Source organism: Maylandia zebra, linkage group LG17 (genome assembly GCF_041146795.1).
Source record: "Maylandia zebra isolate NMK-2024a linkage group LG17, Mzebra_GT3a, whole genome shotgun sequence".
Taxonomy (NCBI): domain Eukaryota; kingdom Metazoa; phylum Chordata; class Actinopteri; order Cichliformes; family Cichlidae; genus Maylandia; species Maylandia zebra.
Window position 1 is genome coordinate 16,812,300 of NC_135183.1, and position 12,996 is coordinate 16,825,295.

The window sequence follows — 12,996 nt, forward strand, 5'->3', positions numbered from 1 at the left end:
AGGAGCTAAAACGGGTTGTTTCAAAGAGCGACTGAACTGAATCTTGGCATCAGATAAAGAAGGATTATTCTGAAGTGTGAATCATGCATAGCTGCTTGAACAGTCAACAGTAAAAAATGCAGGTGGAAATAAGGGGAATGGATCCACTTTGAATAAATGTATAATACTGGGTGTATCAAAAGTTAATCAGATTTTAAAACGCTGTATTTTTTAAGGAATTCAAAAATTTAAAATACCTGGATGAATATAAAGTTTTACATAGAAAACTTTATATAATGTCTGCATGTGTCTCCCTTCAAATGAGTGGCACGTGTCCATACGACAGGAAAACCCATCCCATGCTCTTGCGAGCACGTCTGCAGCCACCACTGTTGCCATGCTACCTACCAGCACGAATCTGCTCTAACAGGACATGTTTTGATTGTTACTTGTGAACGGCTGTGGAATAAAGCACCCTAAAATCAGATGACACACCCACTATGCAGAAAAAGGTTTAAGCCTCACTGCAGTTTGAGCGCTAGAGGAACATTTTTAAAAATTTGATTTCATTTTCAGTTTTAGTTTTTTGTGCTTCAGTTTAGACCGTATTTATTTACGTAAAGAAAAACACAAAATCAGGCGCCACATGATAATTAAGCATCTCGCTGTTTTCCCAAGTAAGGGGAAGTGTCGCCCAACACCCTTGAAAGGCACACCCATGCATCTGAATAAATATATAACTAAAAGACATATTTCATTTAAATTGTAAACATTTAAATATTATGTGTGAACTGATGAAATATGTAAGATCCTGCTCACTTGCTAACGTCAGGCGATGTATTAGAGCAGCATTCACTCCTGCTGATCTAAATCAGACTTTATTTGCAGACTTTATTTCATCACTCACTAGCCTAGAAGCTTATCAAGGTCATTTTGGGACATTTATTCACTTCCTCTTTTGGTTTTTCCTACAGAAACGTCACCAGAACCAAAGTTAAATGATATAAAAAACACAGAGGGTTTCAGATGCTTCCCTCTGCTTCTCAGAACAAACGTCAGGCCTGTTGGTCTCAGAAGACGTGATTTAAGTTGTACCTCGAACTGCAAGGAGAACTTGTAGGCAGAGTCCTTGCTCATGTCTTTGAAGAAGGCCTCAAAGTCGTCCAGCTGCACAGGGCTGAAAGCACAAAAAAAACACTATCAAATGGCTGACACCCACCACCGTCTTTACATTTCGCTTTTAATCTCACCGATAACGAAAGCTCCAAGTCCTATACGGGCAGATGTTTGCTGCACAAAACCTTTAATGAGCTCTAATGTTGGACCTGAAGATCTCTTCACCCCAAACAACCTGCAGTTGGTTCTATGAAACCCTCAGGCTTGTATATTCAGTTCACCTCAGCAACATTTCTTTAGCTCACACTGCAGCAGTGTAGAAGCCTTGATGCTGTCAGCTCATTTATCCATGCGCCTCACTGGCCAGCTTGCCCTGTGCAAGTCATATTTTCAGCTATCACAAGAGAATAACCAGCGCCTGATTCAGAGTAGCTAAGCTACAGCTAGCTTGCTAATGTCAGTTTTTTAAACTGGAAAATTTTAAATTAAGTAAGTTTAAATAAATTAGTCAAGAAAAATAAAGAACAAACTGCTGTAATACAATCCAATTGCCCTGAATGATAGATGGGCCTATATCTATACAGCACCAGCTCACAGGTAGGCAGGTAAGTAGGTAGAAAGAAAGAGAAATAGGTAGGAACATAAATAGGTAGGCAGGTAGAAAGTAGGAAGGACATAGCCAAGAGGACAGTTAGGCAAGATGGGACGGAAGAAGGCAGGTAGGTAGATAGGAAGATGAGAAGAAACGTAGAGAGGTATACGTGGAGGTAGGAAGGAAAGGTAGAAAGATAATGAAGATAAAAGGGAGGTAGGCAGGCAGATAGATGTAATTAAGGAGAGAGTTAGGTAGGCAGTAAGGGAATAACAGGGATTTGGGGAGGGAAAGGGTAACATAGGTAGGTAGAAAGGAAGGGAGTCAGGAAGGTAGGCATATAGTAAGGCAGGAAGACAGGTAGGGAGGTAATTAGGTAGGTAGGTAGATAGGTACTAGGAAGGTGGTTAAGAAGATAGGTGGATAGATGGCAGTTTGAAGAAAGTTGGACAGTATCAGAAACGTTAGGCTTCAGACTTCTTTTACATTTGTTGATCACCAAAAACTTTGCATTGGTTCTTAAAACACTGTTACAGGTAACCAGCATAAACAGGTAATTAACACATAGGTACTACAATGCACAGGGAACACTTACTCCATAGTAATAATAAGATGGAGCAAAAATGTATCTGTTGCCACCTAAAGGTCGAAGTTCTTGCAATGCATTAATGAGTTCATCACTAAGGTAAAGCATGAGCAATTTCATGCACCTGAAATAATTTATTAACAAACCTTTCAACACCCACAAAAGTCAGAAATCCCTCTGAGTACACAGTTAATGTTGGTTCAATTTCTCAGGAGACTGCTGGATAAAACTGTTTTCTGGCTGAAGGATGGTATTAGTGGTGAACACACGCACACACACACACAGAAAGATGAAGCCCACAGGCTGAAAGCTGCATGCAGTCGTCGTTACCTTGTTAGCTTCCGTTTCTTTAAAGCAGTCTTGCTCCTATAAAATACAAACATGTCAAGTCCTTGTGATGATTTCTGACCCCTCCTTCATTCACATCATTAGCTCATGTTGGGCTTTGACCGATGCAGGTTTTTACCCCTTAATGTAGCATCTCCCCCTGCTGTGTGGTTTGTTTTCAGTTCGTTTGTAAATTGCTCATTAAACCCAAAAAGCTCCAGCAGAACAGACACGATCCAGAGGTTCAGTTCAAGGACTCCAATTAGCTGAGATGAAGCCTAGCAGACAGCTAGCTGCTACACCTTCCTGTGTTTCCATATACCTGACAATCAAAGAGGCCACACCCCTAATAATAGAAATTTTAAGCCATATTACAATTTAAACATGGGGGTTATAACAACATATAAAATTTCACCCCTAACAGTTTCATATTTGTCTCTGACTCCTGATATGTGCCCCACTTAAACTGCTAAAATCTTCTTCAATATGTAATAAGTATGTAATAAGTTGGTTTTTTTTTGTTTTTTTGTAATAAGTTTAATACAGTTGTTATGAAGGGGAAATCACCTATAGAGATGAAAACAGTTTGTGTATAAGGCTGTAAGCATGTTTGTTTCTGCTGTAAAGTTTTAACACGGGAGTCTAAAAAGTTGATTCTGCTCATGTGGATGTAGCGTAGTTTCTTGATGATAAATATCCAAATTGTCATGACCATTGATCAACAACCACTGATCAAAGACCTTTGATCAATGACAACTGATCAATGGCCATCAGTAACAATCACAGTATTGTAAGATGGTGACAGATGTAACCTTAGGCCCCGTCTTCAATTCAGAGATGGTCTTTCCCTTTTCATGTAAATGGCCTCCTTGACTCCGCGCTCACACCAGCGTTCCTCCCTGTCCAGGATGTGTACATCCTCATCATTGAAACAGTGTCCACTGGCCTGTAGGCGTAAACAGACTGTGAAGTCCTGCTTGATGAGGTAGCTCTTCTGTGTCGCGCCATCCACTTCACCAGAGGTTGTTTGTTTCCCTCAAGTATAAATCACAGCAATCCTCCTGGGACTTAACAGGGTACACTATATTACACTGTTTGTGCCAGGGGACCTAATTTTTGGCGCAGTGTGTTCAGAGTAAAATGCGTGTCGACTGTTCCAATACTCCTGACACATAAGGGATCGCTAAGGGTTTTTGACTAGGCAGCAGTTGTTCTTCTCTCCTGGATCGCCTGGAGCTTTCGCTCACCATGTTAGAATACTGTGATTGCAGCCTCTGCTAGAGATGAGAGGAACTGGAGGTTTTCAGTGTTTGTGCCTATTTTCGCCCCAGAGGCTGAAGGTTCAGACTTTAGTTCCACAGTTAAGAGTCATGGGCAGGTAGAATATTCTATTTAAAGCATTTCCTGTATACATTTCTTGAACTATGGTTCTGTGGTTATTAATAAATAAATAAATAAATGGTCTATTTTAGATCAAATTTGTGAACTGCCACAATGCTTAAAATATTAAGACATTTGATACTGTAAAACACCAAATATCTTTCTTAAAAAGTATTTAAATGTTATCAATAATCACTTCATTTTTACTGACAAAAATTAGAAATATTATTTCTTTTTTGGGCCTTTTTTGATAGAAGCAGTGAAGAGTGACAGGAAAGCGGCAGGAGAGAGAGAGGGGAACACATGCAGCAAAGGGCCACAGGTTGGATTCTATTTTATTCTAGACTAGATCTCACATTTCATTTTTTGGCATGAACAAAATTTCCAGGTTATGATGAATGAGCAAATATAATTGCCTCTTTCAGTATTAGTTTTTTTTTTATGATGCACCATGGCAACAATAAAATATTTCACTAGCTGGGCCCACGTCCTCATTTTAGATTTGACAGTGTTTTAGTGGGTAAAAATGAATGCTTTGACATGAATTGAGCTGCGGTTTGGGGAAAGCCTCGAAGGGGACTGGCGATGGCTCCCAGGCCTGGCAGATCCCCATGTACTAAATAGAAATGAAGAAGTTAAAGAACTGAGAACAAGAAGGGAGGGAGGGTGGGGCACGTAAACCAGAATGAACAGCTTGCAGAACTGGGGGAACCTATATAGATGACAACCGGAAGGAGCATGTTTGGAGGCGTGGTCCTGGTCCTGAAATTCCGATAGATAATTTCCAACTAAACTGTTCATTAATTAATCCAGTCACTTACTGAATTGCATAAAAGCACCAAGTCATTTTGTTTTGGATTTAGTCCCAGATAAAAGATGGGTTGTAGTTTTTAGACATTTTTGCCTAACTGAAATCTTATTGAGGTTCCTATTCTGTCATATATCTACGCAATAATAAAAGGGCTAGGGTTATGGTTATGGTCTATCTTCAGTAAGATAGATTCACACAAATCACTTTTGCATATAACGCCAGTACCGAACCCAAGCATCGGTCCAACCCAACAAAGCAGAACTTCAAAATAAGTCGACCCATCAAAGCAAGACAATGTCATGCTCACAAGTATCGTCTTCATCTAGATCTGCTACCTGCTTAATGCTACAGTCACACTAAGGAAAACAAACCATGGCACAACCTTAATTACTGCAAAAGTGTGCAATGAACTTGCCTTGCCTCTGAAATAATTTTTGAATTTGCTTTGGAAATTTGCTTTGGAAAAAAGGGACCAGATCTGCAACCATTCAGTCAGTTGCTGGCTTCAAAGTGTCAACACAGCATTAAAACAACAAAAAGATGGAGTCAGTCTGCTACCAGTTTACAATTACATTGGGTCAAGTTGGCAATAACATGCAATCTGTCTGTGATAATACGGCAATTAACTGGGATACATTTGCTTAAATTACAAATCTGTTGCAATCAACAAACACAGAAAGTAAAACAAACACATTCATCTCATAGATTTAAAAATAACACAAATAACACAGCAGTTTACCTGTACACACAAGCTTGCTTTTCTGTAGGAATATAATCAGATTATAATCAGCTGGCAACCAATTGAGTTGAGGTCCTTATTACAAAGTGATGGATTGTAGACGAATTGCAATTATCAGTGCAGACTGACTCAGACTTCAGTATATTGGCAATCTGTCTGCATTTATACATTATCAAGATCTTATTTGTCAATCTTCTCCAATTTTTTTGAGAGTGATTGCAGTCAGTCCGAGTTGGAATACGACCGTTTCAAGACAGGTTGCTTCCTACCAGGCGACCTGTACAGTCATCTTGTGATTGCCCAGATTAAAGGTGTTACACAGTTAACCTCTGGATTACCCAGGAGGTCAAGGAGGTTGCCATCCTATTTTCACCCTAGTGTGACTGAGCCATTAAGTTTCTCCACAATCATGCATCTTCTGTAATTTTTGCTCTTCATACTTCTGTATCTACATTCAACCATTTAACACAAATTGTGTTAAATTGGGCCAAATTTCCCCCTGAATCACTCATGATGTCCTGAAAGTTCCTTGGTTTACAACCAAGTTTTCAAACATCAAGTGGGAGGAAATCTGGAGACGCTAAAACACAATCCGCTAGTTCATCTTGATCCATCAACATGCACATCACATCTACAATCTATGAGAGAACAGAAATCACAACTGAGTAACAAAGAGACTTCTAAAGAGAAAGTCCACAAAGAGAGAGACAGGGAGCATGCAGACACCAAAGCCGGAGTTAGCATCGAGAGTTCGCTTCATGCTGAAGTACATCCAACATGTTAGTAGAAATACACTCAATGTGACTTTGAAGGTGTAACCACAGACACAGCATTGCAAGACAAAGTTTAACATGTCAGAAATTACATCTGACTACCTATTTATGTCGGGAGTTCCCTGTAGTTTCAAAATGAAGTGTCAAAATGCTAAAGAAAAGTCTGGTGATGTTTTATATATTAAGTTTGATATATTTTGGTTCTTGTCAACAAACAGTCACATGTCCAATCCAACACTGAGTTTTGTCTCCTGCTAGCAACTAACACTAAAGAAAACATTACAAATAAAAATAATTTATAACACAAAAAAACCTAAAGGGTTCCAAAATGGATCCCTGAGGAACACCAGATTTCATATTCACAGAAGCAGAATTGCAAGTGATCTATTTATACATCTAAAGATAATATTTTGTTCTTGTTTTTTTTTTCTTTTATTTGACTGTTTTATTTGATATTTATCTACATATAAACATGAATTAGTAAACATGAATAGTAAGAAATCCCAGCTGATTATACTAGATAACTTAAAAATGATCACATTTGTTTTTTGGTTTAGTCCCAAATAAATTGATGAGTTAGAATTTTTGTGTGCATTAAGTGTAACATAATGCTATAAACACACACCCAAAATTGTATTCAAATTTGAGGACTAAAGGCCATGCATAAATAAAACAGTAAATCCCTGGTGACAGAAAAATAGATCTTGGGTGCATTTGTAACATAAACTATGTATTGTGCTGAATTGAGGTAGCGGTTCTTACACAATAAGTACCAAACTGAATATCCTGAAGCTTGGTGGCGACGTGGAGCATGGATTATTGAAGAAACCTGTTACATTTTGGTTTTAATTCACTTTAAACTTGCAAAAGAAGACAATGGCTTTGCAATTAGGCTACTTCATTCAGTCATATTAAATGAGTGTGTCCTGGAAAAACAACACAGGCCTTGAAATGAACCCTTGTGAAAAACTAGATTCACTATCTAATCTAAGTAAATTTGCTAGAATTAGAGAACCATCACAGGACATTTTCAGCCACACCATCCCTATGCAGGCGTGGTATGCAATGAAGGCACTAGTTTCTTAAAAGATAAATGAGTGTATTTTGGCTATAGAAGCATGGATAAAACTCAGGGAGGAGCTCAAGGTGGTTGGATAGGTCTATTAATGTTGTACTTTTAAACAGGACATGGCTATTTGTTTTCTACCAACCACCAAAACAGTCACTGCACTACTTTAACTCTGTGGTTATTATTTTAAACTTGATGAAGTGGTTATTTTAACCCAAACCACAATGTTTCCCTATTGAAATGCACCAAAACACCTATAGCCAATCAGAAGTTATTTCACTGCTACAAAGAAGGATCAAAGCTTTTGACCCAGTAATCGCTCACTTCTCTTGTTTTATGTGGACCATTGTTGACGAATGAAAAGGACTGTTTTGTTGGCAATAGTTTGGTTTTCTTTGTAATTGATATTAAAAAAAAATATTGACCTAAAAATAGAAAATATGAATGATGTAAACCCTGAGGTACATCACACTGACAAATGGATTGTTGTTTTACTCCATACAAAACACCACCAGACTTATTTGTGAACTCTGGATCCAGACGTGATCCGTGACTCCTCACTTTGGTTAATTTTGAGAGTAAAACAGTGTCTCTGATCAATACTGTCGGCTGTGGCTCTGCTTAGACATGCCCCTGAAGTGCAGTGTTTTTGGCCAGCAAGTGCTTACTTACCAAGGATTAATATAAAAAGCCAAAAGATAGTCAGTCCAAAGGCAGGATGGCAGTAGGGTAAGGAAGGCAAAGAGACTTCTTCGCCTGAAGGGGGTTCAAATAAAAACAAGAATAAAAAAAATAAAAAATAAAAAATGAAAAAAAAAACAGACACGAGGGGGGTGATAGGTTGGGGACAGAACATGGTGCTCCATTAGTAAAGAGGCACAGAGCGTCAAGAGCTTCACATTAGTGCTGAACACAGAGTTAATGCATCATGCAGCCGCTCAGAGAGTGTCCTGTTGTGTCTCTGGAGGACAACAGGAGTCTGTATGCTGCTGGACGTCAATGGTCACTCTGTTTCTTTTACACAACCCCCCAGCCTGAGTCTGTGACATCACTGCGTCCTCCCTGCCATCCCACAATGCAACCCTCAGCCAGGACCGACACCATGTATAAACAGTTCTCAGTTTGTCACTTGGCAGTGACAGCCACCTTTATGAACCTGATGATCTCATTTACATTTGTGGTGCCTGGGTAATGACCCCACTGATGCCGATACATTTATGAACTCCTCTTTGTCCGTCTGGGTTTTCCTGAGTTTTCTTGATGAAGCTCGGGAGCACAAACATTAAAATTTAAGTCATGTCAAACTTCTACATTTTATTGCCACAGACTTAAATGTCTCTGTAGTATCAAGTAATAAAACTAAGTCTAAAACTAATACTAAAACAACTTACTGGATGAATTATCTTGCTGACTTGTTCATAAAAATGAGAAAACATTTAGCCGGCTAGATACACTGGATAATACACTGTTAGTTTCATTCCAATTTTTATCATTGAAAAATATTTGCATCACCTTCTTGCTAATAAAATTATCTAACCTATGTCATAAAAGTGTAAAACTGTGAGTTTAAAAAATGAATATCCCAGGAAGTGAGCTTTGAGGTACACCATACTGGTTTTACACTGGTTGCTTTGGACTTTTTTCAGGATTTGTTGAAAGCAATCAAAGAATTCACATAAAAATCAGGTTAATTAGAAGGTAAATTACATTAATTACATTAAGACTTATCTTCCTTAAGTTTTTCCCCCCACAAACATGACATTTGACGACCTCCCCTGAGGTGTAGCAAGTTTCTACACTTCAGTGTATATTAATGAAGAGGTGGTTTGATGACAATTACAGTCATTTTTGGGTTTCTCCAAGAGTAGGTCCATTGGAAGAGACCACCTTTGCTAAATTCTGATGCGCAATAAGCAGCCTGACATATGACAGAAACTGCTCAGTTCATATAAGAACTCCTATTAGGCTTTCAAGGCATAAAGAGTTCAATCAGAATTAAACATAACATTGTACAAAACATATGGAGAATTGTTCATCATGATGTGTTTCTTGCTTATACCTTTCATATTTTACAACTATAAATAACCTAACTGTACATCATATTTATATTGTTTTGCTCTATTTTTTATGCTGTTTGTGGTTTTTGTTTTTCTTTAAGTGGTTCCATTGTTATATAACATAAAAAGGGATCATTTAGTTCTTTAAAACTTGATATATTCAGATAAATGCTCTTGAAAGAATTTCCTTTTGGAGCATCAGTGGGGGCATCGCGTTTTCATCACATCCACACTGCTGTGACATCACACAGTGAGTCTGTCCACATGCACATTAAAAGCAAACTGCACCATCACATCAAGAAGAAGAAGACACTCTGATGGAAATGTGCATTTAGTGATGGAAGGTCAAATACAACAGCAGATGGAAGCCAAGGTTCTGCCTTAACTGACCGTCTTTCAGCTGTTATATTAATCACAAATCTCCAAATGTTTGTCAGAAATAACATGTGAGTGAATCTGATCCATCAGCCACTTCACAGTTTAAAAACAGGCACTTTTTGCCTCTTCTGCTTGATTTTAAAGGAGAAATAAAATTGAATTATCTTTTCTTGTTTTGAACAAATTAACACGACTGACTCAAAAAGCAACATTTTGTCCTTTTAATCTGAGATTAGGGGAAATTCAAAGCTTTCATCATCATCAAACACCCCATTTCAGCTGGTCCAAACAAAGCAGGCAAGGGTGCTGAGCTCTTTGTCGTCGTCATCATCATCATCATGGTCATCGTCACCTCAAGCTGTATAAAGCACCACAGATGAGCTATAATCTGTGCCTATATGTTCAAATCCCTAATCTGCCTCTTCAATCCCCCTTCCGGGCTGCTAATCTGCCTCTGATTGGGTCTTTCGTGGGTGTTTGCACATCCAAACCGAGGTTGTGTGATTACTCAAAATCCAAGCTAAAACAACATCCACCCGTGCGTGAACGCTTAATTTGTGATCTGAAGATGAACAAACACATGACGAAGCTCGTACCAGTTATATGGAAGCTTTCCGTCTCTCTCAAACGAGGCGAAGTTGACAAAGGTCTCCGCGCCACACTCTCTGAAACAGAAATTAAAAAGCACATGTGGTGAGAACAGCTCAGTTTGAGGAACTCAGAAATTATAGATGACTTATAAGGAAATGGAGGAAGCTGTGAAGTGAGTATGAAAAGAAAATTTACAGTGAAGTAAAGAATTTATCAAGCCATCGGAAAATAACGACTTTCTTTGCTCAAACATTTTAGAAACATTTTAAAAAATAAAAATTCAAAAAGGTGAAAAATAAAAATGAAAAAGATAGAATAACTGGAGAGATGATGCAGGGTAAAGTTACGATCATAAGGTAATCATAACTTTGTAACACAGTTTAAACATTTTAACCTCTGCATGTGATTCACTAGTAAAAGTCTGCATGCCGCATTCTGATTGGCTCATGTGAAAAATTTGAAATAATTCTGCTTACTGATGTTTATTAATGCTTTACATTACATTTTTTAACGACTTTGGCCACATAAAATTAAATGTAGAACTATTAATTTATAATTTTATAATGTTAACTTTTGCATTCAATTATTTTGACACATTTAAAAAACACTACTCAATGTTAAAAAGGTTCTAGTGCGTCTGTAGTCTGACCTACATTAAAAAACCTGAATTATAACGTAAGTGTAACGAAAACTGTTGAGTAAAAATTATATGATTTAATTTTAAATTAACGTCAACATTTTTAAATGCACCATTTTAATGTCACAGCATTTATATCCTGCATAAATATGATACAAAAACTCCTGAATTGAATGTGCAAAGTAGAAACTGATTTAAAATGTATTCATTCTAACTTTTGTATTAAATTGATTTTTTTTCATAATTTTTATGTTAAAAAAGTAAATCTTTTATTTTTGTCATACAAGTATTTTTTATTTTCCACATTATATTTGAGATGTAGCATTAAGATACATTCAAAAAAATCAGTATTTTATTTTAGTACAAAAGAGAATACCATTATTCTATAAATCTGTAAAACACACATATTACAGTACACACAGTGTAATACTGTGTAAATATTGCTTCCTCAATAACGTGTAGGTCTATAAAGTGCCTCGTAAACACCGCCCATGCCGCTCAGCCTCCTGACAAGAGGAAGTAGTTTGCGTCCTAACTCGTGCGTGTCATGACTCTAAGAAAAAAAGGTGTTGTGAATTATGAATGCCAGTTAGCTGGGCATTAACGGCTGACCACAGCAGACCACAGCTTGACCGCTTTACAGATTAGTGTACAGCATGCAGACACCCTCTCAGTTATTTCCTCAGAAATTCAGCTGTGAATCACTCTGAAGCTCCAAGATTATTCATGCTCATAAACTCCAATAACTGTGATCCAAATTCCATCATTTCTATTCTAAATGAAGGACTTTACTTTTCTTAAAACTAGAATAAAGTCCATAAACTGATCTCAATGGGCATTTCAAAAACAAGACATTCAGGACGCATGCTTGTTTTGTTTTTTTTGCAGGATCTGCTGCAGAAATGCACACAGAAACTAACCTCATACACTACAACTCATGCACAATAAACTCATACACTGTATCTCAAACACTGTAACTGTCACACAGAGTGAAGCTGTTAAGGCCAAATGAACAACAGATGACTGCGTGACAGCAGAGGGCACTGCTGCTGTGCTGACTTTGAGTTACCTGGTCATCTGCAGGTGTTTCTTGCGCAGCACAAGCAGGAACAGAACGAGCAGGCTGATGAGCAGGATGCTGAGGACAGCCAGAGCCGAGATGGCAGCAACGCTTGGATTCATCTCTTTGGCTGCAGATATACAGACAGACGCACAGACAGACGTTGTTACCTCTCAGCACAGTCCTCTCCGATTTCATCAGTTTTCTCAACACAGAACCCTTCCTGTATGGTACTTTCACATTAAAGTTCTTTTATCAAGCGGGTGGCCTCCAACTGTACTTTGCTACAAAGATATACTATAAAAGATCGACATAGAAATTGTGAGCTTCTTGTTGTGTTGAAAGAGGGGTGGATCTCACAATCCTTACTCACTGGTTAACACCTGTTATGACAAGGTGCTAACCAATGAGCTTGCTGCTCCTCTGTGACTAACGGCACCAAAATGTTTCACTGAGTCGCTGCAAGCAGCTGGAAAGAGTTCACTGAGCTCAGCTCCACAGCACAAATCTTCTTCATGTCACACTCACCCTCAGTGGCTGCAGTTCACTTTACTGCCTGCAGGAGTGACTAAAAACATTTTAAATCTTCAAATTAAAGAGCTGCACTTAGTTCAGTTTTCACTTTTAAGATGTTTCAGGGCTCAAATAAAGACAGTCACTGCCCTCCTACGGTGCAGGTAAATGGTGCCACCTACCAACGGTGCTGACGCTGATGTGTGTGGGTTTGCTGGGCGTGCTGTAGCTGAAGCTGGTAACGGTGCAGTTGTAGCTGGACGATGGTATCAAACCAGAAATGGTGACCACGTGGGAGGTGGAGGTCTGCGGCTCAAGGGCCTGAGGAAGAGGAAGAAGAGGTCAGATTTGTAGTCCAGATAAAGACAAAGGGCTGAGCGGCTGCTGA

The 12,996-nt window shown here is 38.5% G+C and overlaps 1 protein-coding gene across 3 annotated transcripts in view; it reads right to left on the reverse strand.

The window, feature by feature from the left end:
* The window catches only part of ptpro (protein tyrosine phosphatase receptor type O), a 42,525-nt gene that overhangs the window by 7,658 nt on the left and 21,871 nt on the right, over nucleotides 1–12,996 (reverse strand). Inside the window, exons 14-19 of one of the 3 annotated variants that reach the window (XM_004564901.3) lie at nucleotides 12,791–12,929; nucleotides 12,105–12,225; nucleotides 10,404–10,472; nucleotides 8,045–8,128; nucleotides 2,604–2,639; nucleotides 1,075–1,156 (exon numbers count right to left, since the gene is read on the reverse strand). In XM_004564901.3, coding sequence (XP_004564958.2) covers nucleotides 1,075–1,156; nucleotides 2,604–2,639; nucleotides 8,045–8,128; nucleotides 10,404–10,472; nucleotides 12,105–12,225; nucleotides 12,791–12,929 — 531 coding nt within the window. The remainder of the gene's footprint in view (nucleotides 1–1,074; nucleotides 1,157–2,603; nucleotides 2,640–8,044; nucleotides 8,129–10,403; nucleotides 10,473–12,104; nucleotides 12,226–12,790; nucleotides 12,930–12,996) is intronic. The other 2 variants (XM_004564902.3, XM_004564903.3) reach the window with 2 other exon arrangements.